A 27,040-nucleotide genomic window follows, 5' to 3' on the forward strand; every position below is an offset into this window, starting at 1 on the left:
GACCATACATCCTGGTTTGGATGATAAATGATGTGGGTAGTCAGTAACAGTGAACCTGGCCACTGCAGTATATACAGTTATAGCAATTGCATTGCTTATTGATTTACTATGGGACTAAGGTTAAGATTTTGGTATTAACTTATAAAACTCAAAGCAGACTAGAATGCTGAAAAAGCACCTTCTTCCACAGAGTTTTCTTTGTTGACTATGATCCTAATGGTAGCACATACTGAAGATCATTATTTGAGGTCACCTTAGAAGTGACTTGACGGCTGATGTGGTGATATCAGACATGAGGAGTGGGTCTCCGCGCTCCCATGCCAAGTTCTCCCTGTTGGAGGGCTCCAAAAGGAGCTAAAGCCACCCTGTAGGGGTGGTGAAGAAAAAAGGGGCGCCCTGTAGTTCAGGGAGAGCAGCAACTCTCCTGCTGGACTCAGGGCTTTTCCCTCTCCCTCGAGACGAGGAGAAGAGGCAGCCATCATGGCTGCCATGAAGCTGGGACAGCTGAGACAATAAAGAAATGTGCAGGAACGGTGCAGATGAACAGTGATTGGAGCTGGGTGAGAAGATTCCTTTTTTTTTTTTTTTTTGCTTTAATTTATATGCCGCCCATCTCCGGAGACTCAGGGCGACTTACAATGCATTAAGCAATAGCCTTCATTCTTTTGTATATTGTATATTTATATAAAGTCAGCTTATTGCCCCCACAATCTGGGTCCTCATTTCACCTACCTTTGAAAGGATGGAAGGCTGAGTCAACCTTGAGCTTGGTGAGATTTGAACTTGCAGTAATTGCAAACAGCAGATGTTAATCTGCTTTTTATTTTTATTTAGACCCTAACTTTAAAGAAAAAAGAAAGGGGAAAATCCAGGAAAAGAGACTCTTAGAACTATTTTGTAAAGTGGCAAACTACCATAGAGAGAAAAATCCTAGACCCGAAAGAAAGGAACTAAGGGGAGAAAAGCTAAAGACCTTTTAAAACATAGAAAATTGGATTCTTAAACTGGGTAGGCATTGTTTTGGAAAAGCATTATAAAATGCTGGAACTATCTATTTGAATTTACTTGAATAGCCGATTTTGCTTCCATAAATTGAACTAAATTTGGATTAATCAATTCATCAGAACTGAAACAATGCTGAAACCTAAGCTGAGGGCGCCATCTACTGGTGAATGGAAAATATACCATACCCCTACAAGACTAGGAAAATTCTTAAGAGAAATAAACAACATTCATCTGGAGGACTGTGGTAATACTTACTGTTCTATAACTATCCACTTTATGATTACCGTAGACTCTGTTGTGAGAATAAGGAAGACTCTTAAGTAAAGTAAAGTGACTCTTGATTTGTGGTGGTTGCCTGGACTACTTAAATGGAACTGATTAATAATCCTGAGATATAAAGAACTATGATTATTGAACTTTCTGAGGAGCAACATTGGATTTGAAAATATTGTTTTGGAATAAAAGTGGGACTTATTAAAATAAGATGTTCCATCAGGAGGAAATGAGTGAGATTTCAAGAGAAATGGCACTGATGTTTCAAAGCATTAGGGATACTATGACAAAAAATCACAGAGTGATAAAGAACCTAATGCAAGACATAAATGGGAAAATAGAAAATATGCTACAACTGATAATGAATGAAGATCAAAGAGCCCAGGAAAGAGAGGAGACAGTAGAAAAAATGGAGGAAAATAAATAACCAAATAATGAAGGACTATGTCTTAATATAAACAAGTGTATTAACACTAGGATTAGTGATGGTGGCCTGATTAGAAGTTAGAATAGAGGTAGAAATAAGAAATAGGGGGAATATTAGCAGATATAATTTTTATATAATAGAATATAACTAATAATTAGATGGACAGATTGAGGTTGAAAGATGGCATTACTATGTATGCTTAATAATATCATTGGCATTAAAATGGCATTGAAATGTTGAATAACTACTCTAAAAAAACAATCATGTATATCAATACTAGGATTACATAAATTTGATTAATGCAACAACTATTATTACTACTATTATTGCTGCTTGTATCAAAATGAGTTATACCCAGAGGCCACACGAACAGAATGTATTGATATTGATGTATATTTTTTTAAAAAATCCAATAAAACTTTTTTTTTTAAAAAAAGTGACAAAAGAATGGAGGACACCTAAGAAGAGAGCTTTTATGGTTTTAAGCTAATTTTCTAAAAGGACCTCCCCTCCAAATGAAGTGTGCTAGAGTTCAGGTGAATGCTACAAACACAACTACATCTGACCAGCCATGAAGATGCTAAAAATTAATTCTACTTCAATTTTGATATTGTTTTACAAATAAAATAGTGGTGTTTTTATAATGGTCATTCAAAATCTTTTGTACACCTCCACTGTTGTATTGCCTTTATTTAAAATGCTGTGCCCAGCGTAGAGATGTATTGCATGGCAAGCAGGATGAAAAAGTTTGGATAAAAGAAATAATTAAGTAACACAAAGAACTAAATAAATTATACCATGTCCTCTTTTTCTCTCTGAAGTCTAGGCAATATCACTTTCATAATATAAAAATAATCAAAAAGAGGCTGAGAGATCAATTTCATTGAGTAATTGTGAGTAGCTAGAAATACCCACCTGAAAAGGTTCACTATCTTGTTGAAACTTGCAGGTATTACCATTATTATCGACACCACACAAGTAAATATGAGAGCAGGAAAAGGTGTAAAATAACGTATATGAACCATAGATAGGAAGTCAGGCTGAAAAGGAAGACATGAAAACAAAAGACTGAGGTTTGCTTTGCTCCTTCACCCTCTGTCCAACACTCCAATGTTTTAATGAGTAAATGAATGAACAGGTGGTTATGCTGCGAGGTCATGAACCACAGTAAATTCTGTCGTACGGCACTCATGTCATTTGGAATTTCACAGCCGTAATGATCTCTCTCTGTCGGAAGCCCACCAAACTTATTTTTTGCATGTTAATTTCTCTAGAACATTGTATCTTTGAACTACTAAACCCACTTGAATTAGAGCCTACTGGTTTTCAGGGGGACATCAGGGTAGGAAGCAGTGATGGAATTCAAATTTTTTTACTACCGGTTCTGTGGACGTGGCTTGGTGGGCGTGGCAGGGGAAGGATACTGCAAAATCTCCATTCCCACCCCACTCTAGGGCCAGCCAGAGGTAGTATTTGCCGGTTCTCCAAACTACTCAAAATTTCTGCTACTGGTTCTCCAGAACCTGTCAGAACTTGCTGAATAGCACCTCTGGTAGGAAGCCTCTCTATAGTTTTATTCAAGACAGAATACCCTTCTGCTTTCCTCTTGTTGAGTACTTGCACACTAAGTTCCTGTAGTGTTAGGAAGTACAAAATTCATAGCTCTTCTGGCAGAATATAAACCAATCAGGCCCAAGCTGATACCTCCATATCGTCAACTAAACAATGCCGTCTGGCAGGCCCGCAGGGGAGGGCCTTTTCTGTGGCTCCCCAGCTCTCTGGAACCAATTACCTCCTGAGGTCCGGACCATCCCCACCCTATTGGCCTTCTGAAAAGCGGTGAAGACCTGGCTTTTCTGGCAGGCTTGGGGCCGTTGATCTCGCTCTTGTGATCTGGCGAGATCCAGCCATGAATGCCGTGAATGAGTTTTTAATGATTTTAATGTTTGTAATTTTTCAATGTTTTTTTATAATTATTTTTTAAAATGTATTGTGAGCCGCCCTGAGTCTTCAGAGAGGGGCGGCATATAAATTTAATTAATTAACTTAAATTAAATTATAGCTATTTTCATTGTTCCCAACCAGCTGTTGGACTCCAGAGCTAGAATTTTATAAGCTACTCTAGAGTAGAGAAGGGAGGGGGAGAATAATCGTCAGATTGATAAAACGTGGGTATCAATCACAAAATAATTGATTTATAGCTCAGTATTATAACATTTATTCATGACTGAATTTAATAATAATTGCAATTGCGTTTCTGCTACAATCTTGTGTAGGAGGGTAATGCATGCTATTAACATATAGAAGAATTGCGTGTGTGGCTTCTGCTGATAAAAATTAATATCCATTTTTCATTAAATAAGAGAGGTGTGCAGGATTGTGATCAGAAAGTTACAACAAATTCCCAGAAGCCTCACTTGTTTTTCGTTGATTCTTTAGTGTTATCTATATACAGATAGATTAAAACTCAAGCCATTAGAGCCAAAGTAAATATATTGTTCTCAATTCCCATTAAGATAAAGGATAACTACTAGTAGTAACTATCTTGCTCTATTAATTCCAATAAGTTTTACATACAATTAATTTATACACTGATGCACATGCCTGCTCAAAAAATAGTTTAATTGGATTTAACTTCTGGGTACATAAGTATAGGATTACATCCTAAATCTGGATTCAATTTTATGTATTTCCAAAAATCCAGTAGCCCAATATAGCTGACAGCTAAGTAAACAGTCTTAGTTTTAAATGAGTTCAGGACCATTAGGTTTAGTTGGTTCAAATTACAGAATTTAAATTGTCAAATTGGCTCAAGTGAGTTACAGGTAATTAAAAGTGTCAAACTTTAATAGAGAATGTAAGTTATATAAGCAATTTATGGCATGTGAAGCACTGTGTCTTTCATTCTCCGATCTTGCCAGTGCATTTTATTTTATTTATATATTGTCCTATGGGTTGCACTCCCCTAACAATATGCAACTGCTGACTAGAAGACAGCCCTACAAAACCACAAAGGAGCCAAGGGGGACATGAAATAACAGTAAAAGATTCTAGCATGAAAATGATTGATTAAATAATAATAGATCCATGAATATAATGGAAAAAGCAGTATGTTCACAGTCCTTACCATATGGCCTTCTCTTGCTGCAATGTAGCACACCCGGCTTCCGCAGAAGAACGTTCCATTAACCGATCCAAAGCAAGAAAGGGCAACTGCCAGGGACATCAGCCATACCCAGTTGCCCAGGACTTTATTTCTTGAGAGGGAAATAAAATAAAATATTACCAAAAAGGAGCCATAGTGGATTGGCTAGAGCCGTGATGGCGAACCTAGGGCACGCGTGCCTGAAGTGGCATGTGAAGTCATGTCGCCCGGCACGCATAGCCTTGCCTGTTTGTCTTCCAGGTTCCTGGCACGCATGCACATGCAACAATCAGCTGTCCTTCGTGTGTGCGGCAGTGCCAAAAACTGGTTCGTGTGTGCGCACCGGCTAGCTGATTGTCAGGTGCGTATGTGCGCCAGAATCCAGAAGTTTGGCCTTTCCGGAGTGTGATCCCTTCATGTGCACTGCAGTGCCGGAAACTGGACTGCGCATGCGTGTCAGCCAGCTGATTGTCAGGTGTGCATGTGTGCTAGAACCCAGAAGTTCAGCTTTTCTGGAGCGCAGCCTGACAAGGGTGCGTGTGTGTGAGTGATGCTTCCGCATGACCTTTTTGGCACTCGGTGCCAAAAAGGTTCACCATCACTGGGCTAGAGTGTTGGTTAAGGACCGAGCAGATCTCAACTCAAGCTCAGATTTCATCTGTAAGTTTATATTTTTCCCCAGTTTGTTTGTTTGTTTGTTTTGTCAAGCATGTATTAAATAACAATATAAGTATAAACATGACTATGAATACATGAAATGGGTACGAATAAAAGGGAAAATTAGGACAGGGACGATAGGCACGCTCCTTAAAGACCTCTTGGGAATGGGGTGAGGTCGACAGTAGACAGTCTAAGGTTAAAGTTTTAGGGGTTTGGGGAAGAAACTTCTGAGTCAGGTAGTGAATTCCAGGCATTGACCATTCTGTTGCTGAAGTTGTATTTTCTGCAATCAAGTTTGGATTGGTTTACCATAAGTTTGTATCTATTGTGTCCTCGTGTATTGTTTTGGTTGACGCTGAAGTATTCATTGACAGGTAGGACATTGTAGCAGATAATTTTATGTACTACGCTTAGATCAGACCGAAGATGGCGAAGTTCTAAGTTGTTTAATTTTTTAAAATTTAATTAAAATTAATTTAATTAATTTAATTAAATTTTAATTTAATTTAACTAATTGTCTAATTAGTCGTCTAATTTTGACTTGACTTTTGTAATACGTTGGTTGAAAGAAATCTGTATGCCAGGTAACTCTGTTCTTCATCACTTTTTAGTCAAATTGTATGGCTTTTCCATACTGTAAGTCTCCATGTTCCAAATCAATAGTAGCCAGTGGTGGGTTTCTACCGGTTCACCCCGGTTCAGGCAAACCAGTAATGGTGGCAGCGGGAGGCTCCGCCCACCCAGCCGGACATCATCATGGACGCTCTGCGCATGCACAGAAGGTTCTGCACATGCGCAAAAGCATTGCATGCAAGCAAAGCAATTGCGCGCACGCATGCGCTCCCTATTCCGAACCGGTAGCGAAGGGAAGTGGAACCCACTACTGATAGTAGCTATCACTTTCAATAAACACTAATTAAAAATGTTAAAGTATATTAAAACATTGGTTTCACAGTTAACCAGAATTGGTGGTTATGCCACTTTTGGAAGAAATATATTTAACAGTATAGATACAAGCTTCAGAGCATAATTAAAACACTGCTTGAAGTGCAAGAGAGAAATATGTGCCCCCTCGATTATTTTGAAGTATAACTTCCATCAGTCCAATCAAGAAGATTTGGAAGGGAAGATTTCAAAAAGGATATCCTTGCCTCAGAACAAGAGGATTTATATGGTTCCATTAACAAGGTCTATCAAATCTCAACTGCATAAACACAACAGACCACTAGTAGCCAAGAGAATCATCTTGCTGTCTTTGATGACATTTAGGAAATTGCAGGGATTTTTGCAGCCCAGGTTTGAAAGCTCTACGTTAATTCATTAGACATAGTACATACAGGTAGTCCCTGACTTATGACCACAATGGAGCCCAGAATTTATGTTGTTAAGTGAAAAAATTTTAAAGTAAGTTTTGCCCCATTTTATGACTTTTCCTTTCCACATTTGTTAAGTGAATCACTGCACGTGTTAAATTAGTAACATGGTTGTTAAGTGGATCTGGCTTCCCCATTGACTTTGCTTGTCAGAAGGTCGTAAAAGGTGATCACATGAGCCCGGGACAGTGCAACTGTTATAAATATGAACAGTTGGCAAATGTCTGAATGTAAATCATGTGACCATGGAGATGTTGCAGTGGTCATAGGTGTGAAAAATGGCCATAAGTCACTTTTTTTTAGTGCCGTTGTAACTTTGAATGGTCACTAAAGGAACTGTTGTAAGTCAAGGACTACCTGTATATGTTCTAGCTCTTAGCTGAATCTATAATTGCTTAGTTTTTTTCAATCTTCTGGATAGACAGCATGCAAAAGTGCTGTTGCCGAATGGTGTGTGTGTCAAACTATCAAAACTGAGACCTGACAGCAAAAGATCTGATTGTCGAGCAGCTTCTCACCTTGTGCGTAAAATTAAATTCTTCCTTGATTAAGGAAAACTATGACTTTAAAAAGTCTGCTGTGCTTGTCCATAGATAAGGAAGAATCCCTACTTGTAATATTATTGCACGGTCTGATGAGTTCTTGATCTCCTATTCCCCGATCCTTAGAAAATCAAATCTAAATCTTTTTAAAATTCATAACCCAGAAATTTAATATGAATCATACCAAAAGCCTTCTCAATATCCAGCAAAATTAAAACAGATGAGTCCAATTGTCTGTGGCTATTTCCAAAATGTACATCCCTAATGAGTATTATAGATGCCAGTCTGTCTGTTTGTTTTTATTAATCCTGACTGAATTGGATAAAGTGAGTTGGATAAATTAGAGATGACACTGTGTTTGTACAGTAATCTCTTCTCCAATGTCATAGTTAATATCTTGGCATTTAAGTTAAACAATGATACTGGCTCATTACTTGCACATCTGGTGGGGTCTTTCCCTGGTTTTAATAATATGGTAATAAGTCTCATAAAATGAAGAGTGGAATGTGGTGAGATTGAATGACTCTTGAGAGCTCTCTAATAATATTAACCAGGGCTCTGGCTAATCATATTTTTCCCCTGGAGAGGACTCTTGCAACATTAGCGCCTGATGTGAAATTGCAGGACTCGTCTATATTTTGTCTCATTCTTCTTGGTGGCTTTATTGGGCTTGTAGGGGGAGAGTTAATTGGTTTGGTTTACCTATGTTGGGACAGGTGAAAGACTGGGGGAGGGGGTTAGGATCACCTGGCCAATAGGGAGAGTACTAGCCAAGAAGAGGTTGCAATGTTCAAGGTAAAGGGAATATCTCTGAGCATTGTGTCTGTATGGAATGTATATTCTGCTGTGATTTGTATTGTTATGTATTGTCCGCTTCGGGTTTTGTGGGTTCTGATTTGTAAATGGTGGAGGAAGTTTCTCTCCACCTTTGCTTGGCAGGGTTGTTGTGAATGGTCTTGAACAGATTGCTGACCCCTATAGTACAGCCAGGGTGGGTTCTACTTACCTTTACTACCAGTTCGCAACGGGGCTGCGTGCACATGCACAGAAGCTTCTGCGCATACACAGAAGCATTCTGATGACGTTGGGGTTGGTGGGCGGAGCCTCTCGCTGGTTTTACTACCGGTCCTATAGAACCAGTGTGAACTGGGGGCAACCCACAACTGACTACAGCTGAGTGGAGTGAGGAAGGAGAGGGATGGGATATTGGCCCCTGAGTAGGCCAGATTTAGGTCAGGTTGGGATTAAGAGTTGGGTTGGGGGGGGGGATGAAACTACAGCACCCATTAAACTTGGTGTTCACTTCCAAGCACTTGTGCTGTCTGGGTGTGGGCAATATTTGTTCTTTGTTGATTGTTCTTTGTTGTAGTCAGATTAGCCCAATGATGGGATTGGCCCTCTGGAATGGACAGTTGTTTGTATCCAGATGTTTGACCTTCTAGAAAAAATGTTTAATGGGTGGGAGCTTTGGGGGTCTGCAACCATGAATTGTATGGTGATTTTTTACAATGTATTTTAAGATAACTGTTTAATATTATTGTGCTCTGTTAGTATTGGGAACTGCTGAGAGTCTTTTGTGATTTTGCCAGGGTATAAATCTGATAAATAAATTAAAAGTGCCAATTGAGCTATGAAAGTTCTATACCATCCAATTGAAAATCTATCTGAGCCTAAGGCTGTCTCCATAGAGAATACTGCCATAGATTTAACTGTCTTTATTCATTCATCATTCATTCATTCAAACCTTTATTGTCAGAGTACAATAATTTATAATTTCTTTATAATTTCTTGTAGCATCAGTGATAGCGTCAAATTATTTTTATGTTTTGGGGAAAGCTCTTCCATTTCAGTAGGTTTACCCAAATTAATCTGTTGTTGTTTGGTTGTAAAATCTTTTAATTTGTATCACTGACCATAATAGTAAAAATAAAAACCCTGATAGTTAATATACTCCATATTACAAGTTGTCCTCGACTTACAAGCACAATTGAGCCCAGAATTTAGGTTGCTAAGTGAGACATTTGTTAAGCGAATTTTGTCCCATTTTACAACCTTTCTTGCCACAGTTAATAAGTGAATCACTGCAGTTGTTAAATTAGTCACATGGTTGTTAAGTGAATCTGGTTTCTTCATTGACTTTGTTGATCAGAAGGTCACAAAATGGGATAATTTGACCCCAGGACATGGCAACCATCATAAATATGAACCAATTAACAAGCATTCATCTTTTGATCATGTCACCATGGGGCTGCTGGGGTCATAAGTGTGAAAACGGTCATAATAAGTTACTTTTTTCAGTGCCGTAACCTTGAACAGTCCCTAAATGAGCTGTTGTAAGTCGAGGACTACCTGTACTAAATAACTGGCTACCTCTGGCCTTAATTTCAAAGAAAATATTCAATTCTTTTTGTTGTTTCATCTGACGGGCAACTAGCTTTTTAGCTTTCTCCCAAAATTCCCAAAATTTTGCTTCATATATTGTACTTGATCAAAGTAGAATTTTCCCAGATTTACCATAGTTGTCAACTAGTTTTCTAATATAAGTCTGTAATAAAGCAGGTTTTACCTTTTACATTAAGCTGAGTCCTCTTAAGTTTCTCTTAGACATAGCAAAATATCATACCACTACAAATATATGCCTTTAAGATTAGTGGGGCTTCAATTAATTTCATTAAAAATGCCAGGTTTTTTCCTCAATGTGTTTTACAGAAGAAATATTTGTTATTAATGAAGTGTTAAAATATTTTTGGAGCAGATATTTCTGAAATCTGGCAAGGTTATATTCAAATGTAAACACTGGTTGTTAATTTCAGAAAGATAGGTGGGCACAGTGTTGTGCAAACAGAGCAGACTACTCATAAGGAATAATAATGTGCCTTTCTGAACACAGGGAGCTGGTTGCTGACAACGGAAGTAAAGTAGTAAGGGATTAATGCATTAGTGCAGGGGTGGGGAACTATTGTCTTTTTATGGTCCCTTTATGACCTGTGGACTTCAATTCCCAAAATTCCTGAGCCAGCCATGCTAGTTCAGGAATTCTGGGAGTTGAAGTCCACAAGTCATGAAGGGGCCATAGTTCCCCACTCTACATCAGTGGAACATATACACACAGAGGATCATAAGATAAATCAATCACTAATCCAGGCCAGCAAACTAACGTAGCTTACAAAACAGTGCCACTTAGAATGAGATTGTGCCATAAAGGAAGAGGAGCAGAGGTGAAATTCAGCAGGTTCTGACAGGTTCTGGAATACCGGCAGCGGAAATTTTGAGTAGTTCGGACAACTGGCAAATACCACCTCTGGCTGGCCCCAGAGTGGGGTGGAAATGGAGATTTTGCAATATCCTTCCCCCAGAAGTGGGAAGGAATGGGGATTTTGCAGTATCCTTCCCCCAGGAGTGGGGAGGGAATGGGGAATTTGCAGTATCCTTCCCCTGGAGTGGGGAGGGAATGGGGATTTTGCAATATCCTTCCCCTGGAGTGGGGAGGGAATGGGGATTTTGCAATATCCTTCCCCTGGAGTGGGGTGGGAATGGAGATTTTGCAGTATCCTTCCTGTGCCACGCCCACCAAGTCATGTCCATCAAGCCACATCATGCCCACCAAGCCACGCCCACAGAACCAGTAGTAAAAAAATTTGGATTTCACCACTGGAGAGGAGGAAATGATAATAATAAAGATTTTTCTCAGGCTCCATGTCCCATTCAGATAATATGACTGAATATTACTTCAATACTTCAGTAGGGTTGCCAGGTCTGCTTCCAAAAAATAGCGGACAAGTGGGGGGGTGGGGGGGTGTTAAGTAGTAAAAAAAAAATAAAAAATTTACAATTAAATTATATATTTTCTTACAAACATTTTAATATGTATTAAAATAACCACTTCAAAACTTTACTTAAAATTCAAAACATCAAATATATTATAATAATATGTAAAATATTAAATTACATTTTAATTTCATCATACAGCTTTTGAATAAAAAAAATGTCCACTATTTTGTGAAAAAAAATAGTGAACATAATGTGAAAAAAGTGGACTGTCCGCTCAAATAGTGGACACCTGGCAACACTATATCAGTAATTCCTTTCCTTTCCTTTTCCTCCCGCAAAAGAGTTGTACATAAATGCTATTGGCTTTCAGTGTTTTTGCAAGGCTGAAGCTATGACATATGTTGGAGATGGAAAGTGTTTTTGAGGGCAGGTACATGAATGCTAGAGAAAATGTAGCCACCTATGTTGAATAGGCTGGTAAGGCCTTAGTGTTTAGCATTGCTCACCCCCAGGTAATGGCAATAGCACCCGAAGTCTGAAACTCAACAGAAGTCATGGCTGCAAAATAGCTGACGTTTACTAGCAAATAAAAGCAGGTCACCAGAGGAATAGCAATCATCAATGCCCTTGGCAGAGTCACCTGGAGAGAGAAGAAAATAAGATGCACAGTGATGAGCAATGTAGACATATAGGTGTGGCACAGCATAACTTTTTGATACTGATTTCTAAATATATAAACACAATTTCAGATATTTCTCACATAGTCAAAAAGCGAAGGTAGAGGAGAGAAAATACAAAGATTTCATAAAACAGAAACCACTGTAGTTCAATACGCAAATGCAACACCAAACAACAAATGTGCAGCTATGAAAACAAAATAAGACTAAAAGGAACTTACGGTAGTATATAATATTTCTTATGTTCCTTCATCTGCTGAAAAGTCATAGTTTTGTATTTTAATCTTTAAATGAGTGTTTCAGATTGTGGATTTCAGTGCCCCAAATGCCCCAGCCAACATGCACACAGGAAGTCCACATATCTGAACGTTTCTGAGATGTACTGCTACATTTAAATACTACCTTTCTTCTATTAGAAGCATGCATAAGGAAACACTCCATTCTTCTCATCCCCACCCCCACCCCAGTTACTCTGTGAGGTAATCAAGATGAGAGGAAACGAATGGCTCTAAATCAACACATTTGCTTTGTAAATCAGAATTTGAAAGTGGATCCCTCTGGGTGAATTCCAATACCTTAACTATAATATAATATGATGTAAAACAACATTTATGTTTTTTATGTTGGCTGCAATCCTAAACATACTGAACTCATTGAAGACTTCAGGACATACTTCTACTAGTGGTAGTATGCTGTCAGGTGAGATGCCTGATAACATAATCTTGAGAGAAAACAAATTTTGTTTGAGATTTAGAGCAAATCCTCTGATATTCGGTGGATTCTAGTGAAGACATTTATCTATTTTTTAAGAATAGGATGAAGAACATACAGGTGCAGAAATTGACGAAGTTTATAGAATAAATACAACATTTGCAAAAGTTCCAAGGACATCTATAAGCCACCCAGAGTTGCCTTATAGGCAGATGGATCACATAAAAATTGAAAAATAAATAAATCCTGGGGAACTTTGTCAGGAAGAAAACAGGAGACCAAGTTCTGCAGCATTTTAATATAAGATTGAAGATTGATAATACAAATGTACTGGTGCTCAAAGTAACTCCAATCAGAATATTGTATATGAGAAAAGTGTATTTTCTGAATGATTTAAACAGAAAAGGATTCCATTTCAATTGGACAATTGGAGGAGTAATTTTTATTTTCAATTTTATTTTAGTAGAGGTTTTGATTGTGTTTCTGTGCTAGATAGAGATAGAGACTACCCAAAAGTCTTTACAGATTTAACAGGAAAGTCACAGCAATAATAATTAGGTATTGCAGGTATTGACTTTTCTAAATATTTGGCCTGCGTATGAATTATAATTGTGTCAGTGGAATATAAATGGAGTATGTGCACCTCAGAAGAGGAAAAGTAAATAATTATTTGGAGGGGAAAAAAACAAGATATAATTTGCTTACAAAGCAATGCTGTTGTAAGCATTGTGAAGAATTTCACAGCAGGAACAAATAACAAGAAAAGGAGTTGCTTTGTATATAAACCCTCAGCTACAACTATAACTCATATTGACTAATGAGCATGGTAGTTACTGGTATGTTGGGATGGAAGTTAATTTGCATGGAGTTAAGATTCCAAAATTGGGAATTTATGCCCTAAATGAAGATAAAGAAATGTTCTATAAAGAACTTATGGACAGACCAATGCGCTTTTCTTGTGAAAATTAGTACCTAATTAGAGATAGAAATGGAATGATCTCCCTACAAATAGAAACAAATTCTGAAAAAATATTAAAAGTACACAGGATAAATTACTAAAAGTTTTTTTTTTTAATTTGATGAACAAGGTACAGCTTATTGATGCATGGAGATATGAAATGAAATTCAAGAATATACTTATTTTTCTGAAAAACATAAACCTTTTTTTGAAAATACACATGATTTGGATTTTGAAGAACCTGACAACTAATTTGACTACCAAAACCCTTTTCAGATCATAATCCAGTGCGTTTGGTCTTTAAAGGTTCATTTAACCTTTCAGATGAAGGTTAAATGAAATGCTGTTACATATAGGAGCAATAGTGGAGGGCTATAAAACAAAATTAAAATAATATTTTGAAAATAAACTTGGCCATATAATAAACATCTGCCTGAATTGCTTGAAAGTCTTGGTTTTGGGAAACTTTGCAGGCCCTTTTTACAAGAGCTCCAAAAAGAGACCCTCAGACAAGTAGTGGGCTCCACTTACCTTCTCTACCGGTTTGGAACTTGCTTGCTTCGCTCACATGTGGCGCTTCTGCCCATGCGCAGAACCTTCTGCACATGTGCAGAGTGTCCGTGATGACATCCGAGTGGGTGGGCAGAGCCCCCCCGCTGCCACTATCAGTTCTCCTGAACCGGGGTGAACCGGTAGAAACCCACCACTGCCTCAGACCATTATGGAACATTCAGATAGCCAAAGGCAGGCAAGGACATTTTCCTGTTGATTCCTGTTACTCTTTGTTTTGACTCAGGCCAGAAAATACAACTCTCTACTCTTACAAAATTAAGGATGACAAACAATTTCATAGATGAGACTAGAGTACAAGAGTTTTCTGGGAATTTACTAATTTCTATCAGAAGTTCATCCCTAATTTGGAAGACCACACATAGCCACCAACTGAACTTTTTAAAAAAGGATAAAAATTCACAAAGGATGAAAATTCACTACTCAAGAATAAGCAACATTGCAGGAGTTTAAACATTGTTTCTCTTCACAGGCACTTCTCAAGCAACGCAGACCTGCCCACCGATTTGTGGTACCAACCAACGCATCCAATGTGTTGGTTGGATCATTTTGCCTCCAAATTCCTCTCCAGTTGGTGGGGAATGTTGCATTTCTCTCCTTATGTATTTTATTCTAGGTTGCTTCATCCAGCCAAAGGAAATCGTGGCATTTTCATAGAGTTATTTATTGTAAAGTTGGCTTTCCAACTGTTGGAAGAAAAATTCCAGGTCCAGTTGCATGCTGGGAGAAAGGCGCTGGAAATAAAATGGAGGCTGGAGGCTGATTGGAAAAATGATTGATGAAGCAGAACCACATGTGATTCTGGGACAGCTGACAAAATGGAGTTTAGAGTGGGTGGGTTTTTATACCTTCTGGATTCCTATGGGGTCATGTAGGGTTCATGGCTGGCTCTATAGGCAAAAGGGGAAATGCAAATCCTAGGTGTTTGTCTGAGCTAATTTTGTCAACCTTTTGTTTGTTGCTTATCTGAGTTTCTGTCTTCACCCAGTCTTTCTGAATGGATTACCAAATCTGCATTTCTAAAAGCTGGCCTCCTCAGTTTCTGCTTGGGGCAGGGAAACTGGAGCTGGTTTCTGCCTCCCTTAAGATTTTTCCCATTTCTCATTTAGGAGAAATACTCTACCCTGACTTTTTAATATTTCCCAAAATATTTCATTCTTCTAGGAGGGGATGGGGCTTCCTACACAACAATGGAGTCACCAGTTGTGGGTTGCTACCAGTTCACACAGGATCGGGTGAACCAATAACGGTGGTGGCGGGAGGCTCCGCCCACCCGCTTGGATGCTTCTGCACATGCCCAGAAGCGCTGCGCGTGCATGAGCAAACCAGTAGAGACAGGATTTGGAACCCGCCCCTGGGAAGCACCCTCTAGGAGGGACATCCCAGCTGTTCCAGGACCAAACTGCTCACAGAAACTCTGCAGAAAGCACAGACTCTCTTGTCTTGGCAGGTCAGGTGAGCACAGTTTTTAACCCATTTTAATTTTTATATTTCTCCTATATATATCAAGCTCCCAGAATAAGTTTCCAGATGCCCTGCCCATGCCTTCTTTATACTGCTCCCAATGTCACAATTCTGCAGTTAAGCAACTTCATCTCTCAATCAAGGTTAGGCCAGTTAGAAAGGCTGGGGGCAGGGAGACAAACTGTGAATTTGCTAGCTCAAATTAAAGAGCAGCAACAAACACATTGTTTATTCTGGGACTCATATGAATGACCTACAGGAAACCCCACAGGATGAACTATCATCTTTCATGCGTGAAGAAGGGTAACTGTTTCACAATGGTTGTTTATATTTTCCCCTTCCTTAAAGGGAATAATTGTTATGACTGTGTCAGGACAATAAACGGCTGGTTTATGGGAGACTATTTAAAATCCAGCGTTAGGTCCTTAGAGACTTTGGGTGCCTAAAAATAAGGGCAGATCTTGGGGATTATGTTTCATCCCGTCATGGGATGACAGGTAAAATCTGTCCATCGAAAGCCAGCTGCGTGCAGCAAACCAAATTCACCTTTGTGACCTTGGGACACATTATCAATAGATTTTATTACTGATCTCCAGCTGGTAGAGGGGTATGCCAGCAAGTTTTTAATGTAGTATTTTAATTGCTGTAGCTTTCTTTATTTACACAAGATTTTTTTGCTGTTTTAACTTGTAAGCCACTCAAAAATTTGCAAGTAAGATGGGTGGCTATAATAAATTTAAGGAAATAAATGAATTCTGAGCCACGGTGGTGCAGTGGTTAGTGTACAGTACTGCAGACCAGTGGTGGGTTGCTCCCGGTTCTGTTCGGTTCTTGAGAACCGGTAGTAAAAGTGGGGGGAGGCTCCGCCCACCTGCCCTGACGTCATATTTGGTGATCTGCGCATGTGCATGCTCCCATTGCAAACTGGTAATAAAGGTAAGTAGAACCCACTCCTGCTGCAGGCTACTTCTGTTGACTGCCGGCTGCCTGCAATTTGACAGTTCAAATCTCACCAGGCTCAAGTTCGGCTCAGCCTTCCATCCTTCTGAGATGGGTAAAATGAGGACCCAGATTGTTGGGGGCAATATGCTGACTCTGTAGAGAGGGCTGTAAAGCACTGTAAAGCAGTATATAAGACTAAGTGCTATTGATATTCTTGCAGTGGTGGATTTGTTTACAATTTGTTTACAAAGATGATCCATTTCATTGCCTGCAAGGGCCTCAGCTCAGGAAATGGCGCAGCTTTTTTAGACCATGTTTTCAGGTATGCAGGCCTACACAAGCATGTAATCTCAAATTGCAGATCTCAGTTTACCACCAAGTCTTTATTAGACATTAACAGTCATTTGTCATCTTCTTACCATCTGGAATCAAGTGGAGAATTTGAGAGATTGAACCCAACATTATAAGAGCGTCTAAGAGGGAGATGCTATGTCTCTTATCAGCAACAAAATTAAATTAAGCTTATGTCACTTGTAGAATTTGCCCACAAAACACAATACATTCCTACATCAGCATGTCTCCTTTTCATGCAAATTATGGCTTCTATGCCTGTACATTGCCCTCCAGAGCTCTTGCATCTGCAGTTCCTCATATCTCGGACTTCCTGCAAGAGAAGCAAGCTGCCCACTGTTTTTTACAGGAACAACTAGATCTGGCAAAACCTGCATACAAGCTACAGACACCCACAGACAAGAGGGAGCCAAAATTGCCAAAGTAGATTTGATGTGGCTTTTAAGAAAAATGTTGCCTTCTGCCTAACCTTGCTGCAAGTTGGTCTCAAATTTTATTGGTCCTTTTCTAGTAGTCCAGCATATAAAGTCGATTTCTCAACATGGCTTCAAAGGGGTCTATCGCGACTCACAGTGGCCAGATGGGTGTGGCTGGGTAGGTGTGACTAGGTGCGTGCAGCTGGCTCGGCATGGCTGAGTTGGCACAGAACAAGTCACATTGTCTAAGTTGTCATGGGGACTATTTGGTGCCCTACAAGCTTCTTGCCTCCCCAAATTGCCGGCAGCCAACTGCGTATGTGCGCGCACACACACATGCACATCCCATTCCGAGTTTGTGGACCTTTATCCACAGAGGAAGGAGAGGTCCTTCTTCCTAAGCCCAGGCATGATTGGCAGCTTGCCAGCCCAGATGTGAATAAAAGTCTCCAAGCTTGGAATGTCTGTGTATGCATGTAAACACAGCACATTAAAAGAGATGTTCTTCTCCCAATCCCAGACATCTGAGTGTTGGCATTTCACTATCCGGTGCCTCCCCCCCCACCCCACCCCCCCCGGCAAAGCAGGAGGTAGAGGGCAACACTGCTGCACATGGAAGCATGGAGGAAAAAGCTTGCAGGAAGCAGTTTCCTCCAAGTCCAACATCTGCCTTGACAGATCTCTGGAGAGAAGGAAAGGGTGGTAGGGAAGATGCACGGGGGGAGGCTGGCCAGGGAAAGCAAGAGGCGGAGGACAACACTGCTGTGCCTGAAGGTGCAGAGTCAAACTTCTGCCTTGACAGTCCTCTGGGGAACAAGAAGAGGAGGCAGAGGAGCGGCTAGCCCGCCATTCCATCCTTTTCTCCAAAGATCTTTGTAATTCAACCAAGAAAAGAAAAAAAAAGAAAGAACATCATTAATATATTATAAATGGGTGCCTAAAGACTGCACAATGCTCTGTTGCATATCAGCAATGGCACATTCAATAGTTCCCCTATAAAATCTCTACATTATGTTTTCTAACTCTATAGTTTAAAAATAATCTTCATAGCCAATGATTTTGTAATAAATGCTTTGCTGTTAGGTTGGCCTATATAAAATGGATGATTGCTCTGAGAATTAGCCACAAGTAAACCAGTGCCAGAACTGACAGTAATGTTTATGACAATTATGTAGAAAGCAGATCAATGTATGAACTCTATTATATATTCTGCTTCCATGACCTGCAGCAAACATACTTCTGTTTTTGGCATGGACCTACTCTGGCTGTTTCTAAGCAGTAAATTATGCAGCAATTTGTTAATATCTAATGAAACATTAGCTAAAGAATGTGGACAAAAATGGGGAGAAAGTCCACTGAATAACAAACCTCAATCTCAGAATTAAGTCAAGAGTTTCTGAAGTCTTCAAACAATTGTAAATGGAATAATTCATTAGATATGGGAACCTGTTTATTTCTTTAAAAATATTACTCTTAACAGCGTAAATATTGTTACTCTTAACAAGCAAATGCATTTCGAAATCCAAGATTTCACATATTACTTCTTAGAGATCATTATTTATTCCATATTTGAGCTATGTCATAGTAATTAGTAGCATTAAAATAATATAAATATATGGAACATTATGTGAGCTACAAGTACTTTTTTATTTTCTTTGAATATCAGTATAGAGTTATTTTTTAAACGTACCATCAGAAAGGCTCACATTAAGGAAAACTATCAGATTAGAACTTGGAATATTGATCTACTATGCATTTGATCAAATCTTTCAGCACAGATTGATTAGCTCTTTTCAAAATTGTTTCTATGTGGAATTATTTAGTACCAATAAAGGGAAATATAAATAGGTCAGGGTTGAAATGAGGGGTCCTTGGTTGTCTCTGAGCTTGGTTGTTTTCATGCAGATGTTTCATTACCCAATTACCTAGGACTACAACTGATGCTATTACCTAGTTCAGGGGTCAGCAACCTGCGACTCTGGAGCCGCATGTGGCTCTTTCACCCCTCTGCTGCGGCTCCCTGTCACTCAAAATATGTGTCACAACCACCAATCCGTGACACCCACTGGCAAGCGATTTAGGTCAACCATGGATAAATCCAAGAAAGGAAAAGTTTCAGAAGAAAACAGAATGTTTAATTCAACTACATATGCTAGTTTTGTGGCTGCTCAAGAAATAGTCAGGCATGGGAAGGGTTTTGTGGCTCCTGGTGTTTTCTTTTCTGTGGGAAATGGGTCCAAATGGCTCTTTCAGTGTTTAAGGTTGCAGACCCCTGACCTAGTTTGAATAATGAAAGGTCTGCAAGAAAACAACCAAGTTCAGACAGTGCCAAGGACCCTCAATTATTTAGTTATCTGATAGCAGCACAGCAAAGAAAAAATATTTATAACTGAAATAATCCCATGGAAAAACAATTAAAAAAATAACAAACCACTCATTATTCAATTCTCAGACCTTTTTGCTATTTTCAGTAGACATAGTATTTAAATATGTTATTAACTTGCTTTCAAAAAGATTTTTTCTTAATCTTGAATATGTATACCGTGTTTCCCTCAAAATAAGACCCAACCGGAAAATAAGCCCTAGCATGATTTTTCAGGATGGTAGTAATATAAACCCTACCCACAAAATAAGTCCCAGTTAAGATCGTCAGCCAGATGGACACCATATTTTTTCTTAATCTTGAATATGTATACCATATTTCCCTGAAAATAAGACCTAACCAGAAAATAAGCCCTAATGAGTCTTTTGGAGCAAAAATTAATATAAGACCCAATCTTATTTTCGGGAAAGCGTGGGAATTTATTTGTTGATTTTGAACTCACAAAGTAACAAGGTATTTGGAACTCTTTGGGATGATCTATACTAAAGCCATTTCTCCTTACTAGGTTTCTACAGGTAGTCCTCAGCTTACAACCACAACTGAGGCCAAAATTTATATTGCTAAGTGAGAAATTTGTTAAGTGAGTTTGCCCCATTTTATGACCTTTCTTGCCACATTTGTTAAGTGAATCACTGCAGTTCTTAAATTAATAACATGGGTTGTTAATGAATCTGGTTCCCCCATTGACTGCTTGTCAGAAGGCTGCGAAAGGTGATCACATGACTCCTGGACACTGCAACTGTCATAAATGTGAGTCAGCTGTTAAGCATCTGAATGTAAATTACGTAACCATGGGGATGCTACAACAGTTGTAAGGGTGAAAAATGGACATAAGTCACTTTTTTCAGTGATGTTGTAACTTTGAACGATCACTAAAGGAACAGTTGTAAGTTTTAAGACTACCTGTACAAGGGTGGGCAACCTGTGGGATATATATTATTTTTTATTTATTGTAATTTGTCGAACAGGAATGAAAACAGAAATAATATAATAATACAATGACAGCGACGAGAGGCACATTAGTGCACTTGTGCACGCCCCCTCTACGGACCTCTTAAGTACGAAGTGAGGTCCACGGAAGTCAATTTGTGACTAAAACTGTGAATTTTTTTTTTTTAAATTTGATTTATATGCTGCCCTTCTCTGAAGACTCAGGGTGGCTTACAATGCGTTAAGCAATAGCCTTCATTCTTTTGTATATTTTATACAAAGTCAGCTTATTGCCCCCACAAACTGGGTCCTCATTTCACCTACCTTAGAAAGGATGGAAGGCTGAGTCAACCTTGAGCCTTGGAGAGATTCGAACCAGCAGAAATTGCAGGCAGCTGTGTTAATAACAGGGTGCACTAAACCCCTGCACTATCAAGGCTCTTTAGCTTTGTAGTTGAGACAACTGAATCAGGTAAAGAATTCCAGACCTTGACAACTCTTATTACAAAAATCGTATTTTTTACAATCAAGTTTAGAATGATTTGCATTGAGTTTAAAGCTGTTGTTCGCATGCGTATTATTGCAATTAAAACAGAAAAAGTCATTTACAGGCAAAACATATATGCCTCAACATATCTTATGTTTCCTCAAAGTTGACAGGGCAAAATATTTGCTTTCCAAATTCTCAACTTTCTTCCAGAGGCTAAATATTTTTTTAATCCAATTATATATTATCCAGAGTTCCCTCACAAAATAACACCCAGTTTTTATTCCATTCAGTTAGTTGTGTTTCTTTCTTGAGTATCTAAAATATTACTACATGTTTGTTTCATAGGATTTTGATTTAGTATTATCTACTCCTAGATTATTATCTACTCCTAGAGACTTTAGCATTCTTCATTTTTAGATGTAATTCAAGCATATAGACCCAGATTGTTGGGGGCAATATGCTGACTCTGTAAACCATTTAGAGAGGGCTGTAAAAGCACTATGAAGCAGTATGTAAGTCTAAGTGCTATTGCTATTACTATTGCTATATATGTCTTGGAACAGAATTGTTCCTTACACTCTTCACTTTATTTCATTATCTTCTCTGTGTTCATATTAGAGTTGTGAAAGTTTCAAAAATGCCTCAGAAGAAATGCTTCAGTCTTTGACCAAATGCATCACCTATTTTTCGTAATTGCTAAAGGTTATGTAATTCTATTCATTAAAACAGCACCAGCATTATTTTCATATTTCCAAACAGAGCCCACATCTAGACATTCCTCACATCAGGTTTAAGAAAGCAGCCTCATCAGTTCATTTTTTTTTTAAAGGTCTCTACAGGGTTTTTCACATTACAATGGCAATTGGGACCAGAATGTCTATTGCTAAGTGATGTGGTCATAAACCATGATGTCACATGAAAGCATTGCTTAGCAATGGCAGTCCCAGTTGTCTTGTAATCCCAGGACGATGTGGGTTGTTAAGTGAGGACCTCATGTATGAGAAGTAATACAGGATGAGGTAGCAATAGCAATAGCACTTAGACTTATATACCACTTTACAGTGCCTTACAGCCCTCTCTAAACAGTTTAGAGTCAGCATATTTCCCCCAACAATCTGAGTCCTCATTTTACCAACCTCGGATGGATGGAAGGCTGAGTCAACCTTGAGCCTGGTGAGATTTGAATTGCCAAATGGCAGGCAGCAAGCAATCAGCAGAAATAGCCAGCAGTACTGCACTCTAACCACTGCGCCACTGTGATAGAGTCCCAGAGAAATAGTCAGAGCTATGAATGGGTGTCACAGATGGGCACTATGGCGCATGGGCAGGTGGTTGGGTGCTGGGCCAGACACTAAGGAGACACAGGGATGGACAGGCAATAAAGCAGCAGGAATGACTTGCAACTTCCTGCTAACTTTTCCATTTACTTTTCTTATGGGAAGCCATCAAAGAAAGTCACAAATAGCAACTATAGGACCACAGAATAGTGCCACTATCAAAATTGTAAGCTGGTGCCCAAGTGCCTGAATTATGATAACATGACCATGGGAATGCTGCAATGGCTGCAACTTCGCAGACCAGTCCGAAGTTGTTCAATGCCAATGAGCAGTCATTAATTGAATCATCAGAACCCAAGGACTATCTGTATTTTAGCAATCTCTGAGATTAAACCAAACTAAAACCAATTATAAAATTTTCCATTCCCCTTCAATTAATTCTGTCAAAGAAAACTCTAGGACAACCTTGCTTTCTGTTGCAGTGAGTTGCCAAGATAGTACTTCAGACTATAGAGCAGGGGTGTCAAACTCGCGTCGTCACGGCGTCATCACATGACATATCGTGACTTTCCCCCCCCCCCCTTTGCTAAACTGGGCATGTGGGTGTGGCCAGCACGTGACGCATCTGGCCCAGAGGCCACGAGTTTGACAGCCCTGCTATAGAGCCTTCAGATGCAACCTCACCATTTTCCTAGTCCCTTTTCTGATGTGATTAATTTCATTTGCTAAAACCTAAAGGACTGAGGGAAAAGCCTATTTTTTAAAAAACCACTGTGTTATAGGACTTGTCTAGTGATTTCAGCAAAGGCTAATGGCAGAAGAGAGAAGTAAATTGACAGTTTGTTCCCATGATTCTGGCCTCAGATTTTCTGTGCGCACAAGAAGGAAGATTGAGGCTAATGGAGAAGGTGGTGCAGAATATCACAGGGAGATGGCCTTGAAAGAAATAGGCAAGAGCCAGGATAGAAACAAAAAGGGCTTAAACATTCCTCAAGTCCTGGAAAGTCCTCACTTAGCATCCTTCATTAGGACTGAAATTTTCATTGCTAAGCAACGTAGCCGTTAGCATGTGATCCCACTGCTTACTGACAGCCATTTCGGTAGTCTTGTATCAGAGGTGGGTTTCAGCAGGTTCTGACCAGTTCTGGAGAACCGGTAGCAGAAATTTTGAGTAGTTTGGAGAACCGGTAGTAAAAATTCTGACTGGCCCTGCCCCCATCTATTCTCTGCCTCCCACTTCCCAGCTGATCGCGAGGAAATGGTGATTTTGCTGTATCCTTCCCCTGGAGTGGGATGGGAATGGAGATTTTACAGTATCCTTCCCCTGCCCCACCAAGCCACGCCCACCAAACCATGCTACACCCACCAAGCCACACCCACAGAACCGGTAGTAAAAAAATTTAAAACTCACCGCTGTCTTGTATGCCATTGTTATGCCAGAACCACACTTATTAGGTGAGGACTTCACACTTCTCCTGCCCAGCTGTGCTCACCTATGCTTTAACTCACCTCACCTACCTTTCCTATCTTTGCTGTTTTGGCTGACCTGCATTCCACTGCCACTGCCATTGTGCCTTCCCTCACCCCTATTGCCCCCACTGACCTCACTCTGCCCTGCCTCCCCACCTTCCTATACTCTGTCAACCTGCTATAGCATGCTGCCCCAGATGGTTTTTGCCATCTTCTTCCTCCAGCTACTGATGAGGGATGACAGGTTGGGTGCAGCAGGAATGGTACAGTACCGGGAAGGGGGGGGGCAGGACAGCAAGTGCTGCAGAGCAGCAGGTACAGTGGAATGCAGGGTAGCCAAAAGGGCAGAGATTGGGAGGAGGGGGGGAAGGCGGGGGGGGGAAGAGTTGAAGCATTCATGCAGTCATAAATGTGGGCAGCTTGCCAAGCACTCAAATTATAATCATGTAACTGCAGAGGCACTGCAAGGGCCACAGCGTAGACAGAATATAAGAGATAAGAAAGTAACTCACAATCAGGCTTGCAAGATTTCGTCATTAAGCCTATCTTAATGAAATATAGTTCATTATACTTCATTAGTGCGTGTTTCTCCGTTTTGTGTAGCCAAAAGGGCTGACATCACTTCTTTTCACAAGGAAAATCATATAATTGACAATTGTGTATGCAAAATTGTAGAGTCAACATCTTTCAGGTCTTAAGGCTGTGAAAAAAGTTATTTGATTTACAGCAATGTCACATATATACAAATAGGCTTCAATTGCTGTCAGGTACAAAAGTTCAGAAAAATATGTTAAGCTGCAGCACAGAAAATTTCTTCAAGCTTATACACAAGAATCTAGTCAACTAATGGCTGGCATTAAATTGGCATTAGATAAGGGTCAAAGAAATTCAAGGGAACTTGGACTTGAATCGCTTGTGGCAACATAAGTACTCTAAGCTTATGACATGTTTAACTCTGTCTCCAGTGCTACCTGCTCTTCTTCTACAATTACATGCCATAACTGCCATCTTGAGGGGTTCTTTTTAACCTCCCCATGGATGCTGCTGGATGGCTTATTGATCTGAACAGAACTTTACACTAATTATATTTATATTAATGCAAAAGAAAATTAAAAGGCAACTGTGTGCAACATAACTGTAGCCATTTTTCTATGTACCTGATATTACAATTCACAAAGTTTAAGCTGTTGGCCATTTGATGGCTTCAGCTTTAATAAATGGCATTTAATTAATTAAAGCGGTCCTGTTGGTTTTTTTAGATCTCATGCAAGCCTAAAAATGGATGAGCTTTTGAAAGAATGCCATGCTTGAATTTTTTCTTGCCCTAAATACAGAGATACATTTTCTCCCCAATTCTAGTTAATAGCCTAAGAAAGCCTCTTTGGAAATTGCAGCATTTTCCAGCATTAAATTGTGCTAATGTAGAAGAGGAAATAGGATTACCACATGCCAGTTCCATAAGGCTGGGTGACCTAATGGTACGTGCATTGTATTCCATCTGTTCTAATATGATGCAAATGTGATATTTTGATCAATTCATCATGGCAACATTTATTGAATGCAGAGAACAGGGTTGCCCATTGAACCGCCACTAATTTAGAAATGCAACATTTTTGAATAGAGCTACACTAATAGCTAGATGATGACTATACTCTGCATCCTATACTCTGTATACTATACTCTATATTATGAGCATTTTCTTACTAATGAAACCTGATGCCACCTAATGGCTTGATATTCTTTTAGCATCTATATATGCTCAGGAGCGTATTCTCTAACAAGCATTCCTGCTGGACGCAAATCTCCAACAAAAAGAAATCTAGAAATTCTCATTTAAGATAGTGACATTGTAAGTATCTTCTTTTCCTACCTATACTGTACATGCCTGTCTAGCCTTATTAGAACAATACCATGCCACTAGTTCTACTAGTCAGTGACTTCTACTTTTTTCAGTTTCTTTAATGAAAGCTGGGAACCTAAGCCAAACAGGCAGAAATGACCTGTACAGACAATTTCCAGAAAATTGGGTCATTTGATAACCCTGAGTGTCAAATCTGCAGATCTAAACCAACTATCTATAAAATGTCAAAATGAAATCACAATTCAGGTATCATCCATAAATTAATCTATAATGTATTAATCTATTAAAAAATTAAAAGCAGTCTTCACTCACATCAGGTTTTTTAATTTCTTCAGTCACCGTGTTCAAGACGTTCCATCCATCAAAAGACCAGAGACCTTGATAAAATGCAATTCCAATAGCTCCAGCCTCCATATTGGTGTTTTGAAACGCATCTTGGAAACTGTGGGTTTGCCCCTGAGCAAGCAGCACTAGTCCTCCCACTGCGATGACCAATAGTGCCAAGAGTTTGGCAGCCGTAAATATGTTCATCATGGACGTCGCTAACCTGACACTGAGGCAGTTGACCAATGTCAGGAAGAGGATGCAGCTTATAGCAGTGCATTTGATCATGACCTGCGGAGGGGAGCAGCCAGAATAAAATGGCACCAGAGCATATTCTGCAAAGCTCAGTGAGACGGCTGCCACGCCAGCAGGCCTTACCACAATGATTGAGGTGAATGCAAAAAGGAAAGCTGGAAGGGACCCAAAAGTCCTCAGGATGTAAATGTAGTCACCCCCAGATTCTTTGATTAAAATTCCCAACTCAGCATAGGACAGAGCTCCAAAGATGACCACCAAACCACAGGCTGCCCAAATAATGAGACTACCACCAGGGCTCCCTATGTTATGCAGTACCCATTCTGGTGACATAAAAATACCTGATCCAATCATAGTTCCAGCTACGAGTGAGATAGCGCTGGTTAAGCCAATTTCTCGCTTCAAGGTCAAGTTCTCTGACATCTCACTCAGCTGAGCAGCTGAGTTTTGGAGGTTGCTTCTGCTCTTCCCTATGGTAGGACTTGCCATGCTTGTTTCTTCAGCAGAGTGGAGCAGGTCTGTCCATTGCGAAGAATAAATTAGAATTCACACTTTGAGTTAAGTTAATGATTGCAGGCACTGAGTGTCTTCTCACGTTTGGCTAGTATACATGAAGTCCTCAAAGCCCTACCTTGTATGAAACATTAAGGTTATTTTTACTTGTAAGAAGCAATTTAGGATGGGAAACACAGTAGTGAATTGTTTGAGCTCTGGTAACTTATCCTTTTGATTTTCTAGATAAGCGGAGAATCTTCCTGCTCTTAA

General features: G+C 39.5%; 1 protein-coding gene across 2 annotated transcripts in view; it reads right to left on the reverse strand.

Moving 5' to 3' along the window:
• LOC117674273 (b(0,+)-type amino acid transporter 1-like) overlaps positions 1-26,828 on the reverse strand; it is a 37,920-nt gene extending 11,092 nt beyond the window's left edge. Inside the window, exons 1-4 of one of the 2 annotated variants that reach the window (XM_034432184.3) lie at positions 26,009-26,828; positions 11,703-11,836; positions 4,833-4,962; positions 2,621-2,745 (exon numbers count right to left, since the gene is read on the reverse strand). In XM_034432184.3, coding sequence (XP_034288075.1) covers positions 2,621-2,745; positions 4,833-4,962; positions 11,703-11,836; positions 26,009-26,764 — 1,145 coding nt within the window. In that variant the 5' untranslated portion in view covers positions 26,765-26,828. Of the gene's footprint in view, positions 1-2,620; positions 2,746-4,832; positions 4,963-11,702; positions 11,837-23,776; positions 24,049-26,008 lie in introns of those variants that run through there. The other variant, XM_087882345.1, reaches the window with a different exon arrangement.
• Positions 26,829-27,040: the final 212 nt, after the last annotated feature.

This window comes from Pantherophis guttatus, chromosome 1 (assembly GCF_059756535.1).
Source record: "Pantherophis guttatus breed Tessera chromosome 1, ASM5975653v1, whole genome shotgun sequence".
NCBI classification, from domain to species: Eukaryota; Metazoa; Chordata; class Lepidosauria; order Squamata; family Colubridae; genus Pantherophis; species Pantherophis guttatus.